This window comes from Solanum dulcamara, chromosome 3, assembly GCF_947179165.1.
Source record: "Solanum dulcamara chromosome 3, daSolDulc1.2, whole genome shotgun sequence".
NCBI classification, from domain to species: Eukaryota; Viridiplantae; Streptophyta; class Magnoliopsida; order Solanales; family Solanaceae; genus Solanum; species Solanum dulcamara.
The window spans coordinates 31,867,205-31,892,210 of NC_077239.1; the positions used below are offsets into that span (position 1 = coordinate 31,867,205).

A 25,006-nucleotide genomic window follows, 5' to 3' on the forward strand; every position below is an offset into this window, starting at 1 on the left:
TAAATAGGAACTAAACACTGTATCCATTATTGAGTTTCACAATTCGTCAAGTAAACAAAAGAGCAACCAATTGAGAAAAAAACATAAAAAGATCTCATCGGAGATGAATCTTTAGAACTGCTCACAAAGAGAAACAGACATGTAATAAAAGAGGCACATACCAGGATGGATCTGTATAGATCCATCTCTAACAAAAAATTTGACCTTATATTTTCGTTGATTTGGTCTTGAATCTTTGACCGGAGTTGACTCATCGACGTTTGGTTGTTGTCGACTTTCCGCCATCATCGGTGTGCGCGACGGTGTTGGCTGGTTGGTCTGCAGGTTGCAGCGGTTGGTTGCAGGTTGCAGCGGAGCTGCTGGTTGGTGTGGCTGCTGCTGCTGTTCGTGTTGCGCTGGACAATTACTGGAGCATTGATGTTCCTTGTTGCTATTGCTCATCGGCTTCAACGAAGAAGAGGCCGCGACGTTGAGGTGATTTGCTGGTGGAGGTGAGGCGGTCTGTTGGTGGATGTTTAGTGCGAGCTCGTGGAGGTGTTCGCTGGTGGTTGCTGCTGGCGGAGGAGAAGAAGCAGCAACGAAGGGAGATAGAGATGGAGGTGTGGCGGAGTTGAGGGAGATCGAGAGAAGAGAAGAGGAGAGGAGGCGGCGGTCTTGTTCTTCTCTTTTGAGAAGATGCTAAGTATGAATCCAAATCTTAAGGTTTAGGGTGTGAAAAAGATAAGACTGAATGGAAGCCGTCTAATTAATCAAACGAATGGATGAGATTGAAATTGAGATTTAAAAATAGACCACATTAAATTTGATTAGGCTAGAATTGAAATGGAAAGGACCACGCTTTAAATAAAAATGGAGGAAAAATTAAATAGATAATCATCTAATTAATAACATAATATATATATATTGAATAAGTAAAATCATACCCTTTATCAAGTAGTGATATTTTTGTACATAAAGTAACTACATATGTATATACTATGTAAATATATGTATGTATATATATATATATATATATATATATATATATATTATATATATATATATATGACGTACGTATGTATATAATACGTACTAAAATAGATGCATAATTAATATAGTTAACTAAAATATATAATAAACTTAATTAAGTAATAACTTTATATGCACATGTATACAAGACGTATTAAAATAGATATGTAATATGTATATATTAATATGAATAAGTAAATTATAAAATAAATTTAGTTATGTAATATTTTTTATATAAATAAAATACACATATATATACTATATACTAAATAAACACGTAAAAATATTTGAACGTATGAAGCTCGTTATTTAAAAATAATAAAATATCAAAAATAATAGTAATAAGATTAATAAATAGCAAAAATATTATAAATTATGAATGTCAAAAATATGATTTATTGGATAAAATTAAATATAAATTTATTTATTTAATAAAGAAATAACTTTGAAAAATACCTATCTATTAAGATAGCAATTCAAAAAATATTTATGAGTTGGTCAAAATTGGATTTCAACAATATTAAGCGATAAAAAGCTTATTGTAATTTGTCATAAAATATTTTACAAAAAGAGGCTCATTTGAAGCTGATAACATTTGCTTATGACTGATTTAGTAAATTTCATTCGTAACCGTGTGAAGCACGGATTGTGATAAAGTAAAAGCGGACGAAAGGAGTAATCAGGTAATTCGTAGAGCTGAACTTTATCAGTACGAACAAATGGCGACAGACTCCGTAACGGCGTTTGCGGCTTCTGAAATGACGTCAATTCCTACGTGCTATTCAAGTTTAATAAACAGCCGCCGTTTTATCCACTGTGACATTCCCGGATCAAAATTAAATGCCTTAAAGGAGGGTATCATCCGTAATTCAATGCAAAATCAGGTTTTTTTTTTGTGAATTAATTCTATTTTGATCATTTTCGATTGTCACACAAATACAAAGCAGCAGGCGACAACACTACAGTGCCGCCGCACTAATCTCTAGATGATGAATTCTCCGGCGACTCTCCGTTATCTAAGCCTTGGTTCGACCTTCAGGAAACCTAGTTCCTTTGCTAGATATGAAGTATTCAACGTCAAGTTGCCTTCAAACTGCAAATTTTCGTCCAATCAGAACTGTTTCAAATTGTTTACTGCTAACAGTTTCTTCAGAACCGAAGTTTCGGGTCCGGTTCGGTGTAATCGAATACGAGCTTCTTCAAATGATTCTCAATCAGTTGCTAGCGGAAGCATACAGCGAGAAGAGAGCTTTGTGGAGTTCATCACTTCGGAGAGAGTGAAAGTTGTGGCAATGCTAGCCTTGTCTTTGGCTTTATGTAACGCGGATCGAGTTGTGATGTCAGTCGCTATAGTTCCCCTATCTCTTTCTCATGGTTGGCGTCAATCTTTTGCTGGCGTTGTTCAGGTACTTTAATTTTATCTCTATGACTATGAAACCTTTCGTTTCCAAACTCAATTCTCTTAGTTAATGGCCTTTTTGATTAAACATAACCATCCACACCTTCAGCAAAAGGAGTATGTATTGAATTACTTACATTCTGAAATATTGTAGTATATATAAATAAATTAATTTGGAAATTGATGACAGAGATAGTTGTGGAGTTAATAAGACTAAATATACATATTTGTATGAATATAGGTAAAGAGTTCATCTCCTATATCTTAGATCAAACTTACTAGAAGATCATATCTTAAATTCACTATCTTCTTAAATTACCGCTCCAAGTGTGTACATGTTCGAGTGCTAGTATATAAACTAGCAAGTTCAAAATTTTGGCTTGGAAAATGAAGTCCACAAGTTCATTGGCCAAGTTGAAAGAAAGAAAAAAGTCAACTAGGATAATTCTGTCTACATTGGCTAGTGTCTGAGCTGACTTTCTTCCATTTTCATCAACAATGCAATTCAAAATCCAAGCTTAAAAAGAATTACTCTGTGACCTTTTCAATGATATCAAGTCACTCATCTTTTATGTTGCTAACTGTTTCTTTGAAATATTATATGGTGAATCTGGTGTAAGAAAAGTTGACTTGATTCATTAAGTCAATTTTTTACCTCAGATACTAGGCGTCTACCTAGTTAGAACTCAAGTCAGATCTCGTATAAAAGTATTGTTAAGGTGTGGAAGTGTGTATCTTATATGATAATCTGATTTCGTTAATTTTAGGTCAAAGTTAATTTTCTAAAAGGAAAAAAAGGAAATGTCCTCTGTTTTGTTCTAGCTTTTTCACAACCTTTGTATTTCATCTAACATTTTGTACTTTCTGTTCACTTTCTTTTCTTTCTTTCCTTCTGGGTGGGGTGGCATGTGAGTGGGAGGAGGAATTAAATGTGACAATATCTAAGGGTACAAATCTGATATTCACATGGTCTGTTTTAACAATGTATGAAAGCTAATACTTCATAAATCAAAATCAAACGACCACCTTCCCCATGGCCCACCACACTAAACAAAATCCCTGGAGGGTGTGGGGGAGAATTTTCTTAATTTCCTTCGCAAGGTCCAATGGCTCCCATGCAGCGGCAACTCACATTGGGCAACCATCATGTGGTAAATGCCAAAAACTTTTCAGACTTTTATTAGGTAGAAAAGTGGGAAGACATCCCAAACGATTGAATTCACTTATATTGAACACTTTCAACGTACGCGCTATAAATGCGAAAAAACTCTTCATAGACTTTTAGGTAGAAAAGGGCAATAAATCCCAACCAATCGAATTCATTTGGATTGAACAGTTGCTCAAAATTAATATTTCTTTCGGTGTTCTTATTTTCCAATGTGAATTTGAAAACTAAACTATTTTCTCTCCCAAAAACCTCATGTTGGACATCCTAATGTGGTTTGAATTTGATTGTTTGAGTCTTTTATGGTAAAGAATTTTCCTGATAAATATGCATTTCTTGAATTGAGCCAAAGAACTAGATATTCACGGTACTGACCAATTTTTGAATTCATGTGTTACTATAGTAGCTATGATAACATATGAACAAATCTTCAACTTAATGAAAGAAATCAACTAACAAATCATGTTTCCATTTCTATTATGACCTTGCATTTGATATTCAATGTTCTGATTGAAAAATAGTTACTAATGGCAGTCATCATTTCTCTGGGGATACCTGATCTCGCCAATAGCCGGGGGAACTCTGGTGGATTACTACGGAGGTAAGTTAGTCATGGCATGGGGTGTGGCTTTATGGTCCATGGCCACACTTCTAACTCCTTGGGCAGCAGAAGCATCGTTATGGGCATTACTTGCCATGAGGATGCTGCTAGGGATTGCTGAAGGGGTTGCTCTTCCTTGCATGAATAATATGATTGCAAGGTATTGAAGTCAAGAAACTTTTGAATTTATAATATGGTCTCTATGATTTACTCCCTCCGTCCCAATTTATATTAGTTTGACTTGGTACGGAAGTAACGAAAGAAAGACTTTTGAAACTTGTGGTCTAAAATAAGTTATAAATGTTTGTGTGACTATAAATCATTTCACTAAGGGTAAAATGGACATTTTAAACTTAAGTTGTTACTAAATATAGATATGTGTCATTCTTTTTGGGACGACTAAAACGGAAAGTAAGTCATATAAATTAGGACAGAGGAAGTACTATTCAGTTGTAATAGTAGGCTGTATAACTGAAAGATCTGGTTTACCATGTTGCTTTAAAAGTGGTGCTTTTCCCTGTAGGTGGTTTCCTCCTACTGAGCGCTCAAGGGCTGTTGGACTTGCCATGGCTGGTTTTCAGCTTGGAAGTGCTATTGGACTTACCTTTTCTCCTATACTTATGTCACAAGGTGGCCTATTTGGACCATTTGTGATATTTGGCTTGTCCGGATTCCTATGGGTTTTAGTGTGGGTTTCTGCTACCTCTAGTACTCCTGAACATAGTCGGCAAATATCCATACATGAGTTGAGGTATATACAGAACAAGGGGCAGATACACACTGTAGTTGAGGGTAAATCAAAAACAAGCAAAGGGATCCCTCCTTTCAGGTGTTTACTCTCCAAACTACCCACATGGTCTATAATTGTTGCAAATGCCATGCATAGCTGGGTACGCATAACTATCCAATAGTATAATTATTTCGATAGCAATGCATAATTGTCTACTTCTGTGCTAGCTTGCTTAATTTTATAGAGGTGCTAAGCTACTGTGCCTTATCCAGAAGTCCATATCTTAGTGGATCAAGAATCTGCAAAGCACCATCATATTAGGTGTAAATATTACAAATTATTGGTATCCGGAAGGAAATTCACTTTGTTTAAAGTTGTTGAGTTTCATAACATGCTGAAGGCACTTATGTGTCTCCTCTTAGTGCAATACATTTTTACAATAGACCCTTGCGGTCAAGCCCTTCCTCGGAGCTCGCGCATAGCTGGAGCTTTAGTGAATCGGGCTGCCCCTTCTATTTCTAAATATCTGTCGACGTCTTCTGGTATGCTAAATTTTAAATCTATGAGCAAGTGTCACGCCTCGAGCCTAGACACTATGCAGGACTAACACTCGATGCCATCACTGGCCCGAGCGAACCCATTACATGGCATAAACATAGAGTATACATCTAGACATGAGCAGAATGCATAATTTTAAAACACTTGAGGGATTCCTTTAACATAAGGGAACAAGTCTTGTAAATAAAGTAATTTCACAAATCATAGTTTAAGTTCTTGAAGTGGCACTAAAATCAAAACTGGAATACGTGTCATAAGAGTATACTAACTGACCATGCTCCCTGCCTAACCATACGCTACCAATCTAACGGACTTACTATACTCCAAGAACGAATGGAGCTCGCCAAGAGCTGAAACATAGTCTTAACATGTTGCTCGATTGTCTTGAATACTTGAGTCTACATCATTTAAAATGTAGCACAATAGGTAAGTAATGGAATTTGTATTGTATGTAAGATGACTGAATGAAACATGATGTAAACTGCATAATTGAAGACCATGAGTAAAACATAGAGTAAATGGATCTTAACTCATAAAAATAGTCTTTTCATATCATATGTATCATACTTTTTAGGTTAACCTGACATAACCATCGTCCACCATGGAAACACATGGATTCTAATCTCGGCCAGATCAACTAAGTTGCCTCATACCTTGCTGGGTATGAGACGTACATACATGATTTGCTAGCAAGGGATACATACATAAGCCTCTTCAAGAATCATGAGGATTCACCCAAATCAACGGAAGGACCCTAAACCTATGGCGGCAAACATAGTTTCGGGCATTCACTATCTGAATTCATGCCTTCTCGGTGTTAACCATTACTCCAAAAACTTGTCATGAATAGCTTTAAGCTCATGTATCATAATTTGGTATAATGCCCATGAAAATCATGTTTGGCTTGGAAACCCATAAGTCATGACGTGAATCATGTGTATATCTTGTAGAGATCATGAGAGGTACATGTTTTCCCTAGAATCCCATAAGTCGTAGTTCATAAATCATACTGTGGAGCCTTGGCTTAAATCATAGTTCATAAATCATACTATGGAGCCTTGGTTCAAATCATATAGGTTTTCTTTTATAAGCAAGTTCTCGAAAGAAATCATTAAAATCCTCTTTGAAGGAAAAATCATATTTTTCAATTTTCATAAATCGTACTTTTTATCAAAATCGTGGTCGAATAATTATGAGCATTGATGAATAATTCATAGGATTTCATGAGTTCAAATTAAATCTACATGAACAAACATCATTGAATTCATAGGATATCCCTAATTGGTTCACGAATGGAAATTCATGGAAAACTTGGCTTTTTTGTACATAACTTAATAGTTCATGAAGGCAATTACGTAGACATGGAAAAATGGATCGTAGGGAGGAACAATGATGCTCCCACACTTGGAGTTAGCCTTACATACGTTAGATCGCTCCAATTGAAAACCTAATGTTTAAGAAGAATCTCAGAAGTCTATTCTTGAACCTTGAGATGAATTCTCTTAGAAACCCTAGGTTTTGATGGTAGATTTTTTGCTTAGGATACATAAGTTTATATTAGAATCACTATGGAATCGTGAGATTATGCTTACCTTGATGTGGAAGGATGTATAATCTCTTTGATAAATGGTGGGTTTTGCTCAAAATTACGTCTTGAACCCTAGGAGTGAGTTCTTGATTTCACTAGAGATAGGAGGAGGGTTTGATGTTAGAATCTTGTTAAGAATTCGTGGTTAATGATTAATAATGTTTAGAAACACTTTGAGATACATGGGAGGAACATACCTTGGTGTTGAAGGTTGAGGAGAGGAGAAAAATTGAGAGAAAATAAACCCTAAGTCGTCCAAGATGAGTGCCCCTATGAACCCCCAACTTAAACTTATAAAATAGAGTAACTTAACATCATAGACACTGGAAAAATGGCCTACCTCATTGCATCCTGCGTCTTGCATGGCCAGTTTGACCGCCCTTTAGTAAAATGCGCGTAACTTTATACTAAGTCGGATTGACAAGCAGTTGGATGCGTTAGAAACTAAACTCAAAGACTTTTAATTTGATAGATAATAGGCCACATAACTCTTCATATTCTGGGAGATGTGCTTGTTTTTGAAGTTGACCCTTGTATGAGTTCATATGGAAACCTAATCGGTAGAGAAACTTTCAACTCAACTTTGTGCTAGAGGTTCCTTATGACCTTAATTCACATCTAACTTACTCGTCATAATTAAGACTTGACTTTTATACCTAGTTTCAATCAACTTCACTGGGTTCCTGTCCAATTTATGTGTCGGACAATTAAAACCATAGTCTAAAGCATGAGGTGTTACAACAAGTGGCTCTTTGCTTATGCATGTTTCTATTTCCTCTCATTCAAATCTCTGTGGAAATATATGTACTTTTAATATCTTATAGGCCAAATACATAGACCGCCCCCTAAAGTTGCCACAAATTTTCATTTAGACACTTGAACTTAAGTTGTTACCTATTAGACACTTATGTATGTACAAAATTGTGCCTTTTGAACACAAATTTAACAGCTCCTAGCCAATACAAGATGCGTGAATCTCACTCTCTTGGGACTCTTTCTACATGGCAAATCAAACTGTAGAAAGATTACATATCAGCAAAACACAGAAAAAGAGACATGTCAGTACAAAAAGGCGAAAAGAGAAAACATCTTCACATAACCCTTCCTTCTGTCATCTTCCTTTCCAGAAGAAAATTTTGCCTCGACTGAAAAACTCCAGCACCAATAATGTCACCACCAGCTTACACTAAGAGCCACCGCTCCCCCTTCTCCAGCACACCCACCTATGGGCTATTGAGGTTTGTCAATTCGGGTTACACTTTTTTTTGTGGCAGTTCTTGTAAGAAGTGTATTCTTTAACTTGAATGTTTTTGACTAACAATATGAGGAATGGGCTGATAAAAGTTAAGACTAAGAGGGGATGCGATTATTCCAGACAGTGTCACACCATCAAAAGCTGCTTAGTGAAAACCTTGCACGAATTTATTTTGTATTTTCGACGGAGATACAGGTATTCAAATCTGATTTCATTCTTTTAAAGAGCTGAAAGAATCAAGTAGCTCTTCTCCATTCTCTCCCCAATGAAAACTCAAGGAAGCACGTTTCTTTCCTTTCCTTCTTTCAAGAAAGAGAATACTAAGTTACAGTTCACCTTTCTCTATGACTATATTGTTCCTCTATTCATAGCAGTAGATGCCTAGTGAGCTGTCATGACAGGGAAAAAGATGATGGCTGGGTTCTCTATGGAAGAAGAAATAGGAGAAAAAAGAGAAGAAATTCAGTGGTTCACTCGCCTAGCTCGTAGTAAGAGTCAGTGATTGTGCCACATTTGCATGAGGTGTTTAATAATATATTTTTTATGTGTGTTAGGTGTCGTATATGTTACAGGCTTTGTAAAAGTGTCTTAACTGAAAATTTGTGACAATTTTAAGGAGCTGTCTATGTATTTGGCCTATCTTATACTTATTTTCTAAGTTATTCAGTCTTAGTGGGTAATTCTTTGTTCTTGATGCAGGGATTCTTTGTTATATTATCATGGATGCCCATTTACTTCAAAACTGTGAGTAACTATTGCAGATGGGTGTCATTGTTACATCATCTAATTGACTTCAATATATTTTTTGTGATGATTGTAGTGATATAGCTGTATCTTTCCTTTTAGATATATCATGTTGATCTTAGACAAGCAGCATGGTTTAGTGCCGTTCCGTGGAGTATGATGGCGTTGACTGGCTATTTTGCTGGGGTCCTGTCAGACACGATGATCCAAAGAGGCATAAGTGTGACCCTGACCCGGAAAGTTATGCAGGTAGATTTTCTCCATATCCCTTGTTTTTTTGTTTTCCTCTGGATCATTGTTTTGATAACTGATCATGTTCAATCCTACCCCTTGAAGAGAAGTGTGGGTGAGAATCCCCTTTTCTTAAAGTAGTCTTTGAAACAAAGTTGGCTTTGCAATTACTTCTAGGGATTATAACTCAAGAAAATTAGAAACTTGACTAGGGAATTTAAACAAACCTTTGGTATGCAATTATCTAGAGAATGTAGTAAGAAGAAGAAAAGGGCACTAGGATTGCTCCTCCTTCGTGTATGATATAGTTTGGGTTTAAGTGTATCCAATTCTATTCAATTAAACATGTATCACTAATAATCTTGTCATTCAACTCCTTGGTTTGAGGTCTTGTCAAGGGCCTCATTGGAACCTCCAAAGCGTCATACTTTGTCTTTCAATGGAGTAGAGCTTCTATGGATGCTATCACATGTGGGGCTTAAGTTTTGCAGGGACTGAGATCTTTCTAGGTGGAGCATCACCTCCTGTTTTCACTTTTCCTGTACATGCTTTACCTTGGGTTGTATGTCCTATATACCCGAAAAGGTTCATGCATGCTTTACACCTTATGATGAGTGTCCCTTACACTACTAACTAATTGCTTTTAGTTTTTTTAATGTAGTTGACTAGAACTTTATATAATAAGTTTTTTCGCTCTTAACGTAGGATTTGTAGCTTAGTATCCAGTAGATTGTATCTATATGTTATGCTACGTATATTAATATATTAACTTTATACATTTGTTGCTCTTGAATTTTATCCCATTTTTAATGTATTCCATATTTTTGTGTAGTTTATACATTATTAAATTATTCTTTTTAACAAAGCTAAAATTACATTAAATGAGGCCTACGTTTCATTTCTTGGGAATGCAGCGATTGGAAAAAAGGTCCTCCCCATTTTATCTCCACCTTGTAAATACTGACCACTAATAAAAGGAGCCCACAGTTGTTTCAAGGCACATCTCTTTATTTGTTAAAAGTCGAATATTTCTAATAGCATGTGGCAGATATGGCTGGTTATCAGAAGCTACTGGTTCTATCGGGTTAGTCTGGTCAAAGTACAAGCTGAAAGCAGTCTTATTCAGTAGTGGAACTGTTGATCTACTTTTTTTCAAATTATTTTTGTTTTGTTCAATGCTTAGTTATATCTTGTTGAATATTATTGATATAATGGAATATTTAATTATCGTTTCTTCTTTTTTTGGTCTTGTTTGTTTTTGGTGCCACACTCGGTAAGACTTGTATCAAACACAACTTATTTGTTCTTTTTGCAGTCAATAGGTTTTTTCGGCCCTGGTTTTGCTCTCATAGGTTTAACCACGGCACCAAGTCCATCCATAGCATCTGCTTGGCTTACTTTAGCTGTAGGACTGAAAGCATTTAGTCATTGTGGCTTCCTTGTCAACCTACAGGTTAGCATTTAAAGATATAAATTTCATGAAACAGTGAAGCAAAAGTTTTCAATTGTGGAACTGATCTTCCATTTATATCTATTGACAGGAGATTGCCCCACAATATTCTGGCGTTCTCCATGGTAATTCTTGTCCAATTTCTCGATCTTCTTCCACTTGTTGGAATAGACTAGTCCTGTTCCTTATATTAGTTACTTTTTCTCATGTCTCTATTTATCTGGCACACATGAAACAGCATTTTATGGTTATTGTTTAATGTTGGCTTATTCTGGTTGAGAGGCTGTTTCATATTTTCTGTCTGTCTGCATCCACTTCTCATTTGATAAATAGTGAAAGAAAGGGAAACATTTTTGAAGTGGTTACTCGAAAAATAAGTTAAAAAGTAGGGCTCAATATCTTTCAGAACTTTTTCTTGGTCAATGTGCACAAAGTATTCTCAATAGAGACGCACACAACATCCTCATAATAGTTTCTTTCTGCTCTAATTTTTTTCTTGGTTTACGAGTATCTTGCCCATTAAAGGATATAAGCCGCACGACCATTCAAGAGTTCATGGCACCACTGCCAACCCTTCTGTGATCGTTTTACTCCTCTTTTCCAGGCTTTCTTTTTGTATATCTTTTTACTGGGGTTAACTTTGAACAACTTATAAGCAGATAAGTTTACATTAAATAAGGAGCTGTCATTTGAATTTATTATTTCAATTCATATAAAATTTTAACTTGCTTCCTTGGCATTTATCTGTACAACAGCTAATGTAGCTTCTGTTTCCTTTTTGTTCCAAAAATATGAAGATCTTTTTATATTTGAAAACTCTTCAATCCAAAATTTCCAGTTGTCCCTAAAGACATGCTCTTTTATAAATTGACATGGCATGTTGAACCACTACCTATTTAGGACACTTTTAGTAGTTACATATATTTGGTTCATCTCTATATTAATGTATACACATCTCTAACTAGGCTACAAAATTATTCTTTTTCAAATATTAGGTACACACTACTTTTATCATATGAAATTTCAGTCCTTTCATATAACATAAATATATAACAATGTCATAATTTTGTGCCACCCTCCACTAAATTTTCAATAATTAGGACTCTTCTCTAAAGATCCATATTGGGTCAAATTGAGATTATAGAGACATTGTGTTAGGTGATTTGGCGCACTCTGATAGACTCGGGACTTTGGGTATTGTAGGCGCGTTAGGGTTGAGGAGGTTAGATGCGCTATTAGCAGGATGAGAAGGGGAAGAGCGATTGGACCCGATGAGATTCCGGTGGAATTTTGGAATAGCACAGACAAGGCAGGTGTGGAGTGGTTGACTAGGTTGTTCAATGCTATTCTCAAGACGGCAAAAATGCCCGATGAATGGAGGTGGAATACAATGGTTCCATTGTACAAGAACAAGGGTGATATCCAAAACTGTAATAACTATAGGGGTATTAAATTGCTAAGCCATACTATGGAAGTTTGGGAAAGAGTGGTGGAAATGAGGGTGAGGAATGGGTTGTCCGTTTTTTGAGAATCAATTTGGATTCATGCCAGGTTGTTCGACTACTGAAGCTATCCACCTTATTCGGAGATTGATGGAGAAGTATAGGGAAAGGAAGAGGGACCTTCATATGGTGTTCATTGACCTTGAAAAGGCTTATGACAAAGTCCCGAGGGATGTTCTCTGGAGGTTTTTGGAGGCTAAAGGTGTCCCGATGATGTATATTAGGGCGATAAAGGACATATATGATGGAGCTAAGGCTCGGGTTAGGACGGTGGGAGGAGACTCAGAGCACTTTTCAGTTGAGATGTGACTACATCAAGGATCAATTCTTAGTCCTTTCCTATTTGCCTTGGTGATGGATGAGTTGACGCAGTCTATTCAGCAAGAGGTGCCTTGGTGTATGTTATTTGCAAAAGACATAGTATTGGTTGATGAGACACGAGACAAAGTTAATGCTAGGTTGGAGGTTTGGAGACAGATTTTGGAGTCCAAAGGGTTCAGGTTGAGCAGGACCAAAACAGAGTATTTGGAGTGCAAATTCAGTGTTGTGGTAGATGAAGTGGACGTGGAAGTGAGGGTTGCCATACAACCTATTCCCAAGATAGAAAGTTTTAAGTATCTTGTGTCCGTACTCTAGAATAGTGGGGACATCGACAGTGATGTCACACATCACATTGGGGCGGCATGGATGAAATGGAGGCTTGCTTCTGGAGGCTTGTGTGATAAGAAGGTACCACCCAAACTTAAAGGAAAGTTTTATAGAGTGGTGGTTAGACCGTCCTTGTTGTATGGGGTGGAGGACGCGTGTTAGGGTAGAAGGCTAGTAGAGGGTGAAGGTTAGGGGAGTTTTTTTTTTTTTTTTTAACGACTCTTGGGGGGTCAGGGGCTAAGCAACACCCCCAGGCCTTACCATTAATTAAAAAACACAAAAGTACAATGAGGGGGACATAAACCTTACCTTCGGTCCTATGGTGGTTCATGAGTCGACTAACTTACTAAAGTCAATTAACTCATCCCCAATGCTACGAAATGTAAACCTAGTAACTATATCCCTAATGAGAGGACTCCTCTCGATACAAATTACTAGGAAAACATAAACAAGGGAGACTCTCCCCTTACAATAGTAAGAAAAGAATAAACCTACACTAGTCCTATTCAAAGAAGCTATAACTAACAATAAGAGATAGCCAAATTGAAAAGGAAACAAGTACACAAAAAGAGATACAGATGCATTTGTATCCATGCATTGATGATTGCAGCAAACAAGGATTTGTTTCCATAGTAACCAAGAAGTCAAGGTTCAGAATGCTCCTCAAGGTTTGAGTTTTTTTCTTCTGAGACAGGCCATTCCCATTTTGTCCAAGTTGAAGTATCCTTTAGTGTCTTGAGGCAGTTGGTTGTAGTTGCAGAAGTGATGAGTCGAGTCAATCATATGGCTGAGTTTAGAGAGAGTATCTGCAGGGAAATTAGCTTCCCTAAATACATGCCTGCACTGAAATTGCCCCAACAATCTGACCAAGTCCTGCAATTCCCTAATATGTTTGGTGATGCTCCATGGAATGCTACTCTCTTGTTTAAGCCATTTGATCAGTAGCTCTGAGTCAGACTCCAAGATAATCCTGCTGTAGCCATGTTGAAGACACCAAGTAATCCCAATAACTGCTGCCAACACTTCTGCTTGATTGTTAGAACCTATACCCAATGGAGTGGAAAAGACAGAGATAAGTTTGCCCTTATGATCTCTCAATATACCCCCAGCACCTATCTTACCAGGATTATCAAGATCACTACCATCAGTGTTCAATTTAACTATGGTAGGAGGAGGTTTGGACCAGTTAACCTGCAGAATTGTCATATCATGTGTGCAATTTTCCACCTTAATCACAAGCTCCTTCCAGTTACTAGGCCACTTAATATAAGGATAAAAGGGCAGCCGGTGCACTTAAGCTCCCGCTATGCGCAGGGTCCGGAGAAGGGCCCGACCGCTTAATATAAGGATAAGCTGTGTATATCAACATGTATAGATCCTTGACAATGGAGAACATAACTGTAGTAACATTATAAGACTTGCCCCCATACTTGCACATCTATTTTTCCAGATGTTCCAGCAAATAAAGACTGGAGACACCTGTATCATAAGCTTGTGGATGTCATTATTGGTTTTGAACTGCCACCATTTCATCAAGATACTTCTTAAGGTAGTACTGTTATGCTCTATTCCCCAAAAACTTGAAAACACTTCCATATGTAATTAGCAATCTTTCCTGTAACAAAAATATGCTGAATATTATCCAAACCAGGACTATGACAGCAATAACAGGCTGCTGGATCATGGCCAAAGGAAGTTATTCTCTCATTAGTAGGTAGCTTGTATCTGAGAGCTCTCCAAACCAGAAATGATGCTTTGAAGGGGATGTTGTTATGCCATATGTTGGTTTCAGTCAATGTCTTACCCTTTTTCTTCCTCACCATCTCCCAAGCTGAAGCACAGGTGAAGTTTCCATGAGAGTTTAGGTCCAATGAGCTTGATCCTTAACATTAGGATGATATTGAAAGGTTAGGTTGAGGATCTTGTGAACCAGTTGTTGAGGAGCTTGCTGTCTTATTTTTTCCTCATTCCAGACTCCTTGATCAAGGAATTTTGACACAGTGATGTTGTTTAATCTTGGTAGGTAGTCATTATGCATAGCTAAAGGGCCAACTCCTAGCCAATCATCCCACCAAAAGCTACAACTCCCTGAATTAATGGTCCACTGAATATGGGGTTCAATATCACTCTTATTGTTCGTCATATGTTTCCATATAAGAGATTGCCCAGTATTCCATTTCTTTATGACAGGGTGTGCCCTTTGGCAGTATTTTTCTTGAAGAAAGTCTCCCCAAAGTGTCCTCTTAGATCTGAATATCCATCATTGTTTATATTGCAATGAAAGACAAACATCATCTAAATTCTTTACACCAATCCCACTCTCTTCATAAGGAAAGCTGAGGGTACTCCATGAGGCCCAGTGGTACTTCCTTTTCTCCTTGTCCCAACCTCAGAAGAAATCTGCAATGAGACTTTTAATTTGTTTCATAGTGGTGGTAGTAGGAGTTATGGCAGATAGCAAATGGATAGGGAGTGATTGGAGGACAGATTTGACCAAAGTAGCTCTACCCCCATAGCTTAAGATCTTAGCCTGCCAACCCCTTATTCTGGCAAGTACCTTGGCAACCATGCTTGTGAAGTATATGATTCTTTGACGTCCAATGTATAAGGGGCACCCCAAGTAGGTAATAGGGGCCATGTGTGCACCGGTACCCAGTAATATTATGCACCCTGTCAATAATTTCATGAGAAGTATTCATAGGAATCATGAATTGACTTTTCTCAATGTTGATAAGTTGTCCAGAGCTCTCTTCATAGGTCTGCACTGTCGTCACAATAAGCTTCAGAGAATATTTGCAGGTAGAGGTGAAGATTATAATATCATCTGCAAAACTCAGATGATTTATTTGTGGACCCCCTTTTTCCATTTGGAACCCAGTGTACAAATAGTGTTGATGAAGATTGTTTAGCATCCTGGATAGAACTTCAGCACCAATAATGAAGAGAGCAGGAGAAAGTGGATCACCCTGCTTGAGGCCCCTTGTTGAGTGAAAGAACCCATACCTAGTACCATTAATAATGACTGAGTGTCAGTGTTGAGTTATTAGACATGATTCTCCAAACCATATCTATAAACACTTCTCCAAATCCCATTTTTCTCATAACTAGACATATAAAAGACCAAGAAACCCTGTCATAGGCTTTAGCCATGTCCAGCTTTATCACCACATTATCACCAACTTTCGGTTTCTTGATGCCATGAATTATTTCCTGAGCCAACATTATGTTCTCTGATATGCTTCTCCCTTGAACAAAACCTGACTGATTATCAGATATAAGTTGAGTTAAAATCGAAGCAAGTCTTAGGCACAGTAATTTGGAGATAATTTTACTGGTGAAGTTACTAAGTGAAATAGGTCTAAACGCAGAAAGCTTATTAGGATGGTCTACTTTTGGGGGTAGAACCAAACATGCATGAGAAATGAATTTAGGGATACAGTGGCCATTGAAAAAATAGTGGATCAGGTTCATCAGATCATCACTGATGATTTCGCAGCATGAATGAAATTTTTTTCCACTCATGCCATCAGGACCTGCAGCAGATGTTGGGCTCATAGAGAAAACAACATGTTTCAGTTCTTCTTTGGTAGGTAAGGAATGAAAAAACTCATTTTGTTGTTCAGTGATCATCTCAGGGATACAATTAAGCACTGTTTCATTGATCACATTTTCTTCACCAGTAAAAATTTTCTTAAAATGGGCACAAGCAGCCTCTGCAATCTGATCATCCCCTTGGATAACATTCCCTTGTTCATCAATGATCTTATGGATGAAACGTCTCCTTCTCCTCCCTCTGATAATAGCATGAAAATATTTGGTATTGGCATCCCCATCCTTAAACCAATGCAGTTGAGTTTTTTGTTTTAAAATAGATTGCTCAACCTTCAGATGCCTGCTATATTGTGCATTGATATGGTTGAGTTTAGCTCTATTCTCTTCAGTGTTGGCATGGATGATAGCCTCCTCAGCACTTCTTACCTTATCTTCAAACTCTCTTACAGAAGCAGATATCCCCATACTGCTGTTTTGACCAGTTACTTAGAGTATTAGAGACCCTCTTCATGTTCTGATGGAACACTCTCATAGGATTTCCCTCCATAGGTCTATCCCAACAGGTTTTTACAGTCTCCAAAAAATTATCATTGTCAACCCAACAGTGTAGGAATTTGAAGTACTTGATATTGTTGGTGTGTCTCTCAGCACATTTAAGTAATAAAGGGCAGTGATCAGAACCAGTAGAAGCAAGATGATTAATAGTAGTCACAGGCATGACTTCCAGCCATCTATCATTGACCATGTCTCTATCAAGTCTTTTCCATATTCTAGCTTCTCCATCTCTATTATTGCACCAAGTGTACTTTTGACCATGAAATCCCAAGTCTGTTAAACCACAAGCTTCAATAACGCTTATGAATTCGAAACTTTTGTTCATGTTGTAAGGTATGCCCCCCCTTTTTTCCTCCACATCAGTTATCACATTGAAGTCACCTATGGTGCACCAAGGTTTCTCCTGATTAGAAAAGTGAAGCATCTTGTCCCACAAGTCCCTTCTCGTGTAATCTTTGCATTTTGCATATACAAAGGTGATGAGAAATTCCTCAGACCGAGAAACATGTTTGATTTCACAAGTTACTTGCTGCTCATCCTGATCCAAAATATTGCAGTCAATATCTTGCTTCCAAAAAAGCCAAATCTTGCTGTTGGGATTATGAATTGCACTCTCCATACCAAGCTGAATTCTGTAGAAATTAAGTTGAGATCTGTTGGAGAAAGGATTTAGAATAGGAATCATAGAAAGTTGATGATAATTCTTTAGCTTTTGGAGTCTATCCAGTGCACCCTGATTATCAATACCCCTTGCATTCCAACAAATTGTATTAACCATCAGTGTTTTTAAGCTTTGGACCTAGTTTTGATGCCACTCTTGATAGTAGCATTAGTGTCAGAAGTATTGGAAGGATATTGTCTAGCCTTCTTCTTCTTATCATTTTGACCTCTTGGTGATAAACCATTCTTATCTGAAACCTGTTGGATTTCCTCTTGATTCTCAGTGTTCATGGTAGAACCAAAAGCCTTGAGGAGCTGGGTACTAGTCTCATCTTCCTCATTCTGAGCTTCTTCTGACTGATGAGGATCATCTTCATCTTCTGAGTGTGTCACTCTATAATCATCAGTTAGATCCTCTGGTTTTGCTCTCTTGTTGAGTACAATGGAACTGGTTTGGACCTGTAGAGGGGTAACATATATTCCCTCCTGTTCTTCCATAACGACATAGTTCAGATTTTGATTCTCTGTTTCTTTGTCCTTTTCCCTACTCTGGTTTTTCTTTAGAGCATCTCTCTTTTTCTTGCCAAGTCCCAAAGTAGATTTATTGTTCATAACCTTGGGAGTAGTCATCTGATCTCTGACTGTGATTCTGAACTGCAGGAATGGACCCTTCATTTTCATCTGATTGGGAGACTGAGTGCATAACCTGTCCAGTATCAGTATTAATATGAGTATGACTATGCTCTTTTGTTTTGTAGTTGGCATTAGGATCATTTGCAGTGGTAGCAGGGGTTTTAGATAGGTCAGTTTCCCTCCCCTTGGTAACCCCATCCTGCGTGTTAGTGTTTTTCTCCTGAATAACACCAACCTCACCTCCATCAACTACAGCAGCACCAACCAGCATATTAATAATATTGGGGGGTGTCTGGGGTTGTGAGAGCATTGAGTCAATACCTGAGGGTAGCTCAGCCTCCTTGATTGTGTTCATAGCATTATTAGGGGGATCATGAGGGAGTGGGAGCACTGAGTCAATACCTGATTCTTTCCTGATGGAGTCATTAGTCTCCAGGTTAGTGTATAGTTCATCAGCTCTGCTTGTTGATCCCTTGTTGTTTTGCCTGTCCTGTGATTTCTCCTTATTTTGCTAACCTGTTTAGTGGGGTTGGGGGGTATGGGAGCTTTCCTTTGGGGACTGGGAGGTCCAGAGTCAACATTACACTTCTGGGAATTAGAAACATGTAACTCAGAGTTGTTAGAAATGGTACCTGACTTTTGTTGGTTTTGACCTTGCTGATTCTTCTTTGTGGGAGATTGGGGTACTTTAGAGTTATTAACTTGTTGCTTTGTCCCCTGCTCCTTATGTTGTTGAATAGGTTGTTGTTGCTGCTGTTGGTAGGAATTTTTTCTGTTCTTTTTCTTTTGTGTTTGCCATTCTTCACTATTCTGATTGGTCTGATCATCAGCATAGTCAGTTTGTCTTGCTTGCTCGTGGTAATCCTCAGAAATCTGCAGATCCTTATTCTTTCCTTTTGAAGCTTTGTTCTTGTTTTTTTCAGCTTCCTCTACTTCTTTTCTCCTCTTATTTTCCTCATCTCTTCTTTTAACAGTACAGATCCTGCTGATATGACCTTGGTGTTTGCAATAATCACAATAATCAGGGACTCCCTCATACTGTATAGGTTGCCATCTACCCTCACCATTCTCATCCTCATCAAATCCCATCCATATATGATGAGGTCTTGCTTTAGTGAGATCTATTTGCACTTTCACCTTTGCAACACTACCTCTTGTCTTCTTATAAGTTGTCAAATCTAAAAGCAATACCTTACCAATAGGAGAAAGTACAGGTGTCACCACTTCCATGCAGTAACAGTGCCAAGGTAATTCTGGCAGTATAGCCCATATAGGGACGAAAGCTGTTTCCTCCTCAGGCTTGAAGGTAGGGGTCCAAATTTGAAGCCTCATTAGTTGACCTTGTATAAACATTTTGCCTTTGGATCATACAGTAGCATGATCATATTCATTATCGAGGTCTATGTAAAGATGTCTGGAGTTGAAGTGAGTCAACTTAACACCACCTCTGAGCTTAGTTTGTAAAATGAATTCCTTTCTAATAACTTCCATCTTGGGCATGGTGTTGGTGAATTTGCCAATAAGAGTATATTTGCACTTCTCAGCCAATTTAACCATGAAGTCCTCTTTTCTAAATACCACAGCAGGATATCCTTGCTTAGTTGTGATTTTAGGAGGAGCAATGTTCACAGCAGTCACCTGCATAGCTTCCTGGGCCTTCAGCCTAGTCACCAGGGAATGAGGAATTATAGGATTAGGGGGGTTGGGTATATTGGTATTGGGAATTCTATTTTGGTTAGGATTTTTGGGTGCAGGATTATTAGGCACATTAGGAACTCTCTGATCATTGGGTTTAGATTGGTTTGTATTGGAATTGTTAGGCTTGAGAGCTTCAAAGTTACTAGAAACTCTTAAGGGAACATTATTGGGGATATATGGTTTTTGCTGGGATTGCTGGTTATCTTTGATGTTCTTATCAGGTTCATCAGAACAATTTTTTTTCATGGCCCTTGTTTTTTTCAGTTTTCTCCATTCCCTGGGACTTGGCTTTCCCATTATCTGATTGCATATTCTCATACATAACCTGTGCATCATTAATATTATCTGAATTAGATACATAAGTATGAGATTTAGAAGACTTACCTGTTGTGACCTTTGTGCTGGAATTCCTTTTGGTCTTATCTCCCATTTGTTCTGCATCTGGTTCCTCCTCAGAGATCACAATAGGATCAACATTAGCTCCTACCATCAACTTCATTGCTTGATCAGAATTAGTAGGGCCTGCTATCCCTTCCTCTTTTTCACTCAAATTGAGTTGTTTGTGATCATTGGTATGCACCTGAGTATTAGTCTCAGGTCTATCCTCTTCATCAGAATTTTCCACATTCAAGTTCTTCAGTTTTGGTTGATCACTCAATGGAGTTTCAATGTTTCCAACTCCATTTTTATCATAATTCATCTCTTGAACAGTTCGAACCTGCAAATTATCTTTTTGACTGAGATTTTCAACCATACCTGCAGATTTAAGAATATCAGAATTCGTTTTGGCAATTCAACTCCTTTGGCTCACTTCCAATGAGTAATTTTGATCCTGAACAATCAGAAATGTGTTCTTCTTTCGAACAACTCTCCACTTGTTCCTTATTGTTCAAACCATTTTTTGCCTTTAAGCTTGGTCGACCATCAGTGTTCTCATCCCCTTCTTCCAAATATATGTTATTGGATGCGCTTTGGGCTCCACATTCCTCCCTAAGCATCCAATTATCCCTTTGACTATCAGAAATTGGTTGAATATTAGGATTGGTGTTGTTCGACCCAGACTCAAACTCCTCCAAATCGCCTCTATCAGAACTCGAGATTTGTATGTTAGATAGAGATGATTTTTGGTTTGTAGATAGATCTTTATGTCATGAATCATCTCTATGACTTGGAATGACTCGAATCACTCCTGAATCGACTTGGGAAATGATCTTTTGAGCCCAGCGCCACTGCTCATCAGAAATCGCCTCACCTATCGCCCCATTCAAATTCGATTTCCTAGCGTTGTAGGACGAGTTTGTGGATGATTCTTTTTGGGGTATGTTCGCCATTGATAAGCGCTCCTTTTGAGCCTGGTCCGGTGGTCTGGGAGGCTCCACCGACGGTTCTATGGCCATTCCGGCCAGAACCAGTGATGAAATCACCTAGAGAGATTTAGAGAGAGAAAAATTCAAAATGAGGGAGCGTGAGTTTTCTATGGTTAGTTGAGGTTTAGCATGTTATGTTGTGTATCGTGCTTCTATTATCACACTATTTTGTGGTTGTTATTGTTTCTTCATTGTAGACTTTACATTTGCTTTGCTTATTAACTGCCATGGTTTCTTCAATGTTTCTCCGTCTTTTTTACTTGGGTTTGAGGCACTTGAGTCGAGGGTCTTTCGAAAACAGCCTCTCTTCATCCACGAGGTAGTGATAAGGTCTGCGTACACTCTATCCTCTCCAGATCCCACTTAGTGGGATTTCACTGGGTATGTTGTTGTTAGCTTAAATTCATGTGTTTTCAAGTATTTGCACCCCTGTATTTTTTGTCCGAATTCTGAAACATTTTAATAAAAATTTAAGGATGGTCCTATTTTCCTGTTCTTGTTCTATATTCAACAACAACAATATACCCAGTGAAATCCCACTAAATTGGACTTAAAAAAAAAACCTATATGCCAATCACCCAAGTCATTGTCCGTCCATTTTTTCATGAAAAGTAAATGGTTGTAGCTGATCCCCAACTGGCTCAACCCCTCTATAAACCACTCCTGCTGAAGCACCTTTTTGCACCTTCATCATAGTAAATTCATTCTAAACCGCCAAGATATGATTTCCTATGACCTTCTTCCTTCGTTTCTTTCCTTGTTTTTCCCTTGCTCGGACTCAGATGCAGGTTTCTGATACGGGTGTAAATCTAAAAGTCGGATGTTCATGATCTAAATTTTAAGACTCAGGAGTATGGGTCCAGGTATGGATACAAGTGCTAGGATTCGGTTAAAATAATTCAAATATCTAAAAATAGAGTTATAAAAAGTGCCAAAATTATGGTGGACTATTTCGAAAGAATGGACTGTACCAATTTATGAGAGCATGTCTGAAATCTGAATCTGGAATTATTTCCAAGTATAGTTGCGTCTCCTTACTGTTTTTTGTTTGTTTGAGAAGCATGGCTATTTCTAATGATATCAAGGTCATGATAGAGTTCTTGAGTTCATTGCACATTCGGTAGTGATGTTGACCTGTTAATATCTTTAAAGCAACTTCTGGTTACCGACTTTTTATATAAATATCTTTTAACGTAAAAAAACGTATGCCTAAATTATGATTTCATCCTAACTTTTGTTTGCCCGATAAAGAGGTAAATCAAGAAAGCCGCATAAGTGAATGTATAACCTACAGAAAAGTGAGCTAATCCAACCAATCTTACTTGTGCAATAGAAAAGGTCACTGATTTATCTCTCCAGCGAGTCAAATTGGCCAAAGTTGTGCGTTCATGAACCCATGCTAAAGTTTTAGTCAATTCCTGCCAATATCCACACCGAGAAATTAAGAACATAAGTCTAGTAGTCCAAAGTCCAAACAAGATGTTCAAATTAGAATATCCATCTTTTCTTCCCGGATCGATACTAACTTACCTACTCTTGCTCCTATTGGATGTAAGAGGGACGATGCCCGATTCCCCGACCCATAACTCATTCCTTCCTGACTGAGAAATCATTGTATGCGTTTCGGGTTTCTCTATCGATTTTGGTCAAAATACCCGACATCATTGACCATAATTGGTATGGATTCCACACTCACACCCACGTCATGTCAACACAAGTGTGACGTTGAAAGTGAAGAGTCTGAGCAACTTAGCCTATATACCAATCACCCAAGTCATTGCCAATCACACTGGCCCGACCCTTCTAAAGAATACTTCTGTTGAAGCACGCTTTTTGCACCTTCATAAAAATCTCTTCTAAAACCACCATAACATAATTTCTGATTTCCTTCTTGCTTTGTTTCTTTGCTTGTTTTTTCCCTTCTGTTTTTGTCATGTACAATATTTTTTCGGAGCCTTCTATTTATAGTTGGGGGTGGTGTGGTGGGAACTTCACCTATATTAACACACCTCGGCAGAACAATGTAAGTCACTGTTAAAGTGATCGCATCTACTACATACTTTAGACATTGGAAAATCAGAGCAAAGCATTCAAATTTGATTGTTTAAATAGGCAATGTACATTTCACAAAGACATAAAGGAACACATTGTTTACAAGTAATACTTTTGCTTTCCTCGGGCCATTTTATCTCTTCATTCCTCCATTCTTTTTTTTTTGTAGAAATCGATCTTGGCCCTAACTTAATCCCAAAAATTAGCTCATGAAGGAGAATTGTCTAAGTCCTTATAAGGAGATCATAACCCATACCCTTAATCAATGTGTAACATGACACTCCTCTATGCCCAGGACTGTAATTGGGGTGTGGAAAACATGACATGGGCCCAACATTGAAACACAATAATAAGGATTAATGAATCTTGCTCTAATACCAATTGAAAAAATGAATTGGGGCTAACTTCAACTCTTGAAGTTAGCTCATGAAGGGAGGATTGTCAAAGTCTATACAAGGAAATCACAATATTTAGCTCGTGAGGGGAGAATTACCCAAGTCTATATAAGGAAATCACAATATTTTTTATGTTAGTTTATATTTCTCTTTTTTTTTAGTTCAAGTGCCAATAGTTTGCAACCCTTTCTTCCAAATAGCTAGGGAGACCACGGAGAAAAGAAAAGCTACCATTGTTTCGAAGATGTGAACTTTGGAGGTTACAGGACTCTTTTTGGGCTTGACGATAGGTCTTGGAGATAGTGTATTACTGAATTAATTAAAATTCTACTTCATGGTATAGGTCATAATGCCGATATGTTATTTAGAGTATTATTTTAAAGTAAGTTGGTCTAGTTTGTGTTGTATTGCACTGTGTTAGTATAATATTTTGGGTTTTGATATGTTCTTACATGCATGCTTTCCCATGAGAGCAATTTGTGTTGTAGAAAATTGCATGTTGTGTTAGCAGCTCAATTATGGACTAGATGATGGCTGTATGCATGTTATTGATGCTGTTTCAGTGAGCTAACTGGATTACCATGTTGTGTTAGCAGCTCAATTATGGACTAGATGATCGCTGTATGCATATTATTGATGCTGTTTCAGTGAGCTAACTGGATTACTTTTTCTTGCTGTATAGGTATATCGAACACTGCTGGTACTTTTGCTGCGATAATTGGAACTGTTGGTGCTGGATTTTTTGTTGAACTGGTGGGATCTTTCAAGGGATTTTTGGTGGTTACAGCATTCTTGTATTTTTCTGCGGCTGTCTTCTGGAATGTATTTTCTACCGGGAAGAGAGTAAAGTTTGATGATTCCATTTAGATTGATTTTGTCTTGTTTTGCTTTTGTATTTTTTGGTGGTTTCTTTTCCTGTTCACTTCATTTGTCCAAAAGGATGGACCGCTCTATTATAGCCTTATAGTTTCTTTCTCAAACGAGGAATGTAAGGACCGTTGTCCTAGTTCCCCATTATAAGAAGTGCCAAACGATGTAAATATCAGTCAAGTTGGATTGAATGGCAATATTCTCTGAGATGGTGGTTAGTAACGCAATATCCATGTAAAAACCTTTCTGATTCTTTTGACAGTGTTGTTTCTGTTTTTACAAGTTGGGAGAACACAGATTCACCTCTAAACTTCTGTCCCTCAGGGGGCGTTTGGTAGCCGGATA

The 25,006-nt window shown here is 37.7% G+C and overlaps 1 protein-coding gene across 2 annotated transcripts; it reads left to right on the forward strand.

Moving 5' to 3' along the window:
• The first annotated feature begins 1,700 nt into the window (after window positions 1–1,700).
• Window positions 1,701–24,920, forward strand: LOC129882515 (probable anion transporter 4, chloroplastic). 2 transcript variants are annotated; one of them, XM_055956835.1, is made up of 8 exons: window positions 1,701–2,414; window positions 4,107–4,333; window positions 4,697–5,063; window positions 9,004–9,048; window positions 9,151–9,297; window positions 10,595–10,732; window positions 10,821–10,854; window positions 24,474–24,920. In XM_055956835.1, exons 1-8 carry the CDS (start codon window positions 1,995–1,997, stop codon window positions 24,656–24,658), a joined length of 1,563 nt encoding a protein of 520 aa, XP_055812810.1. In that variant the 5' UTR covers window positions 1,701–1,994; the 3' UTR covers window positions 24,659–24,920. The 2 variants fall into 2 exon arrangements, with proteins under 2 accessions (XP_055812810.1, XP_055812812.1); XM_055956837.1 differs by having other exon boundaries at window positions 2,326–2,414; window positions 4,094–4,333.
• Window positions 24,921–25,006: the final 86 nt, after the last annotated feature.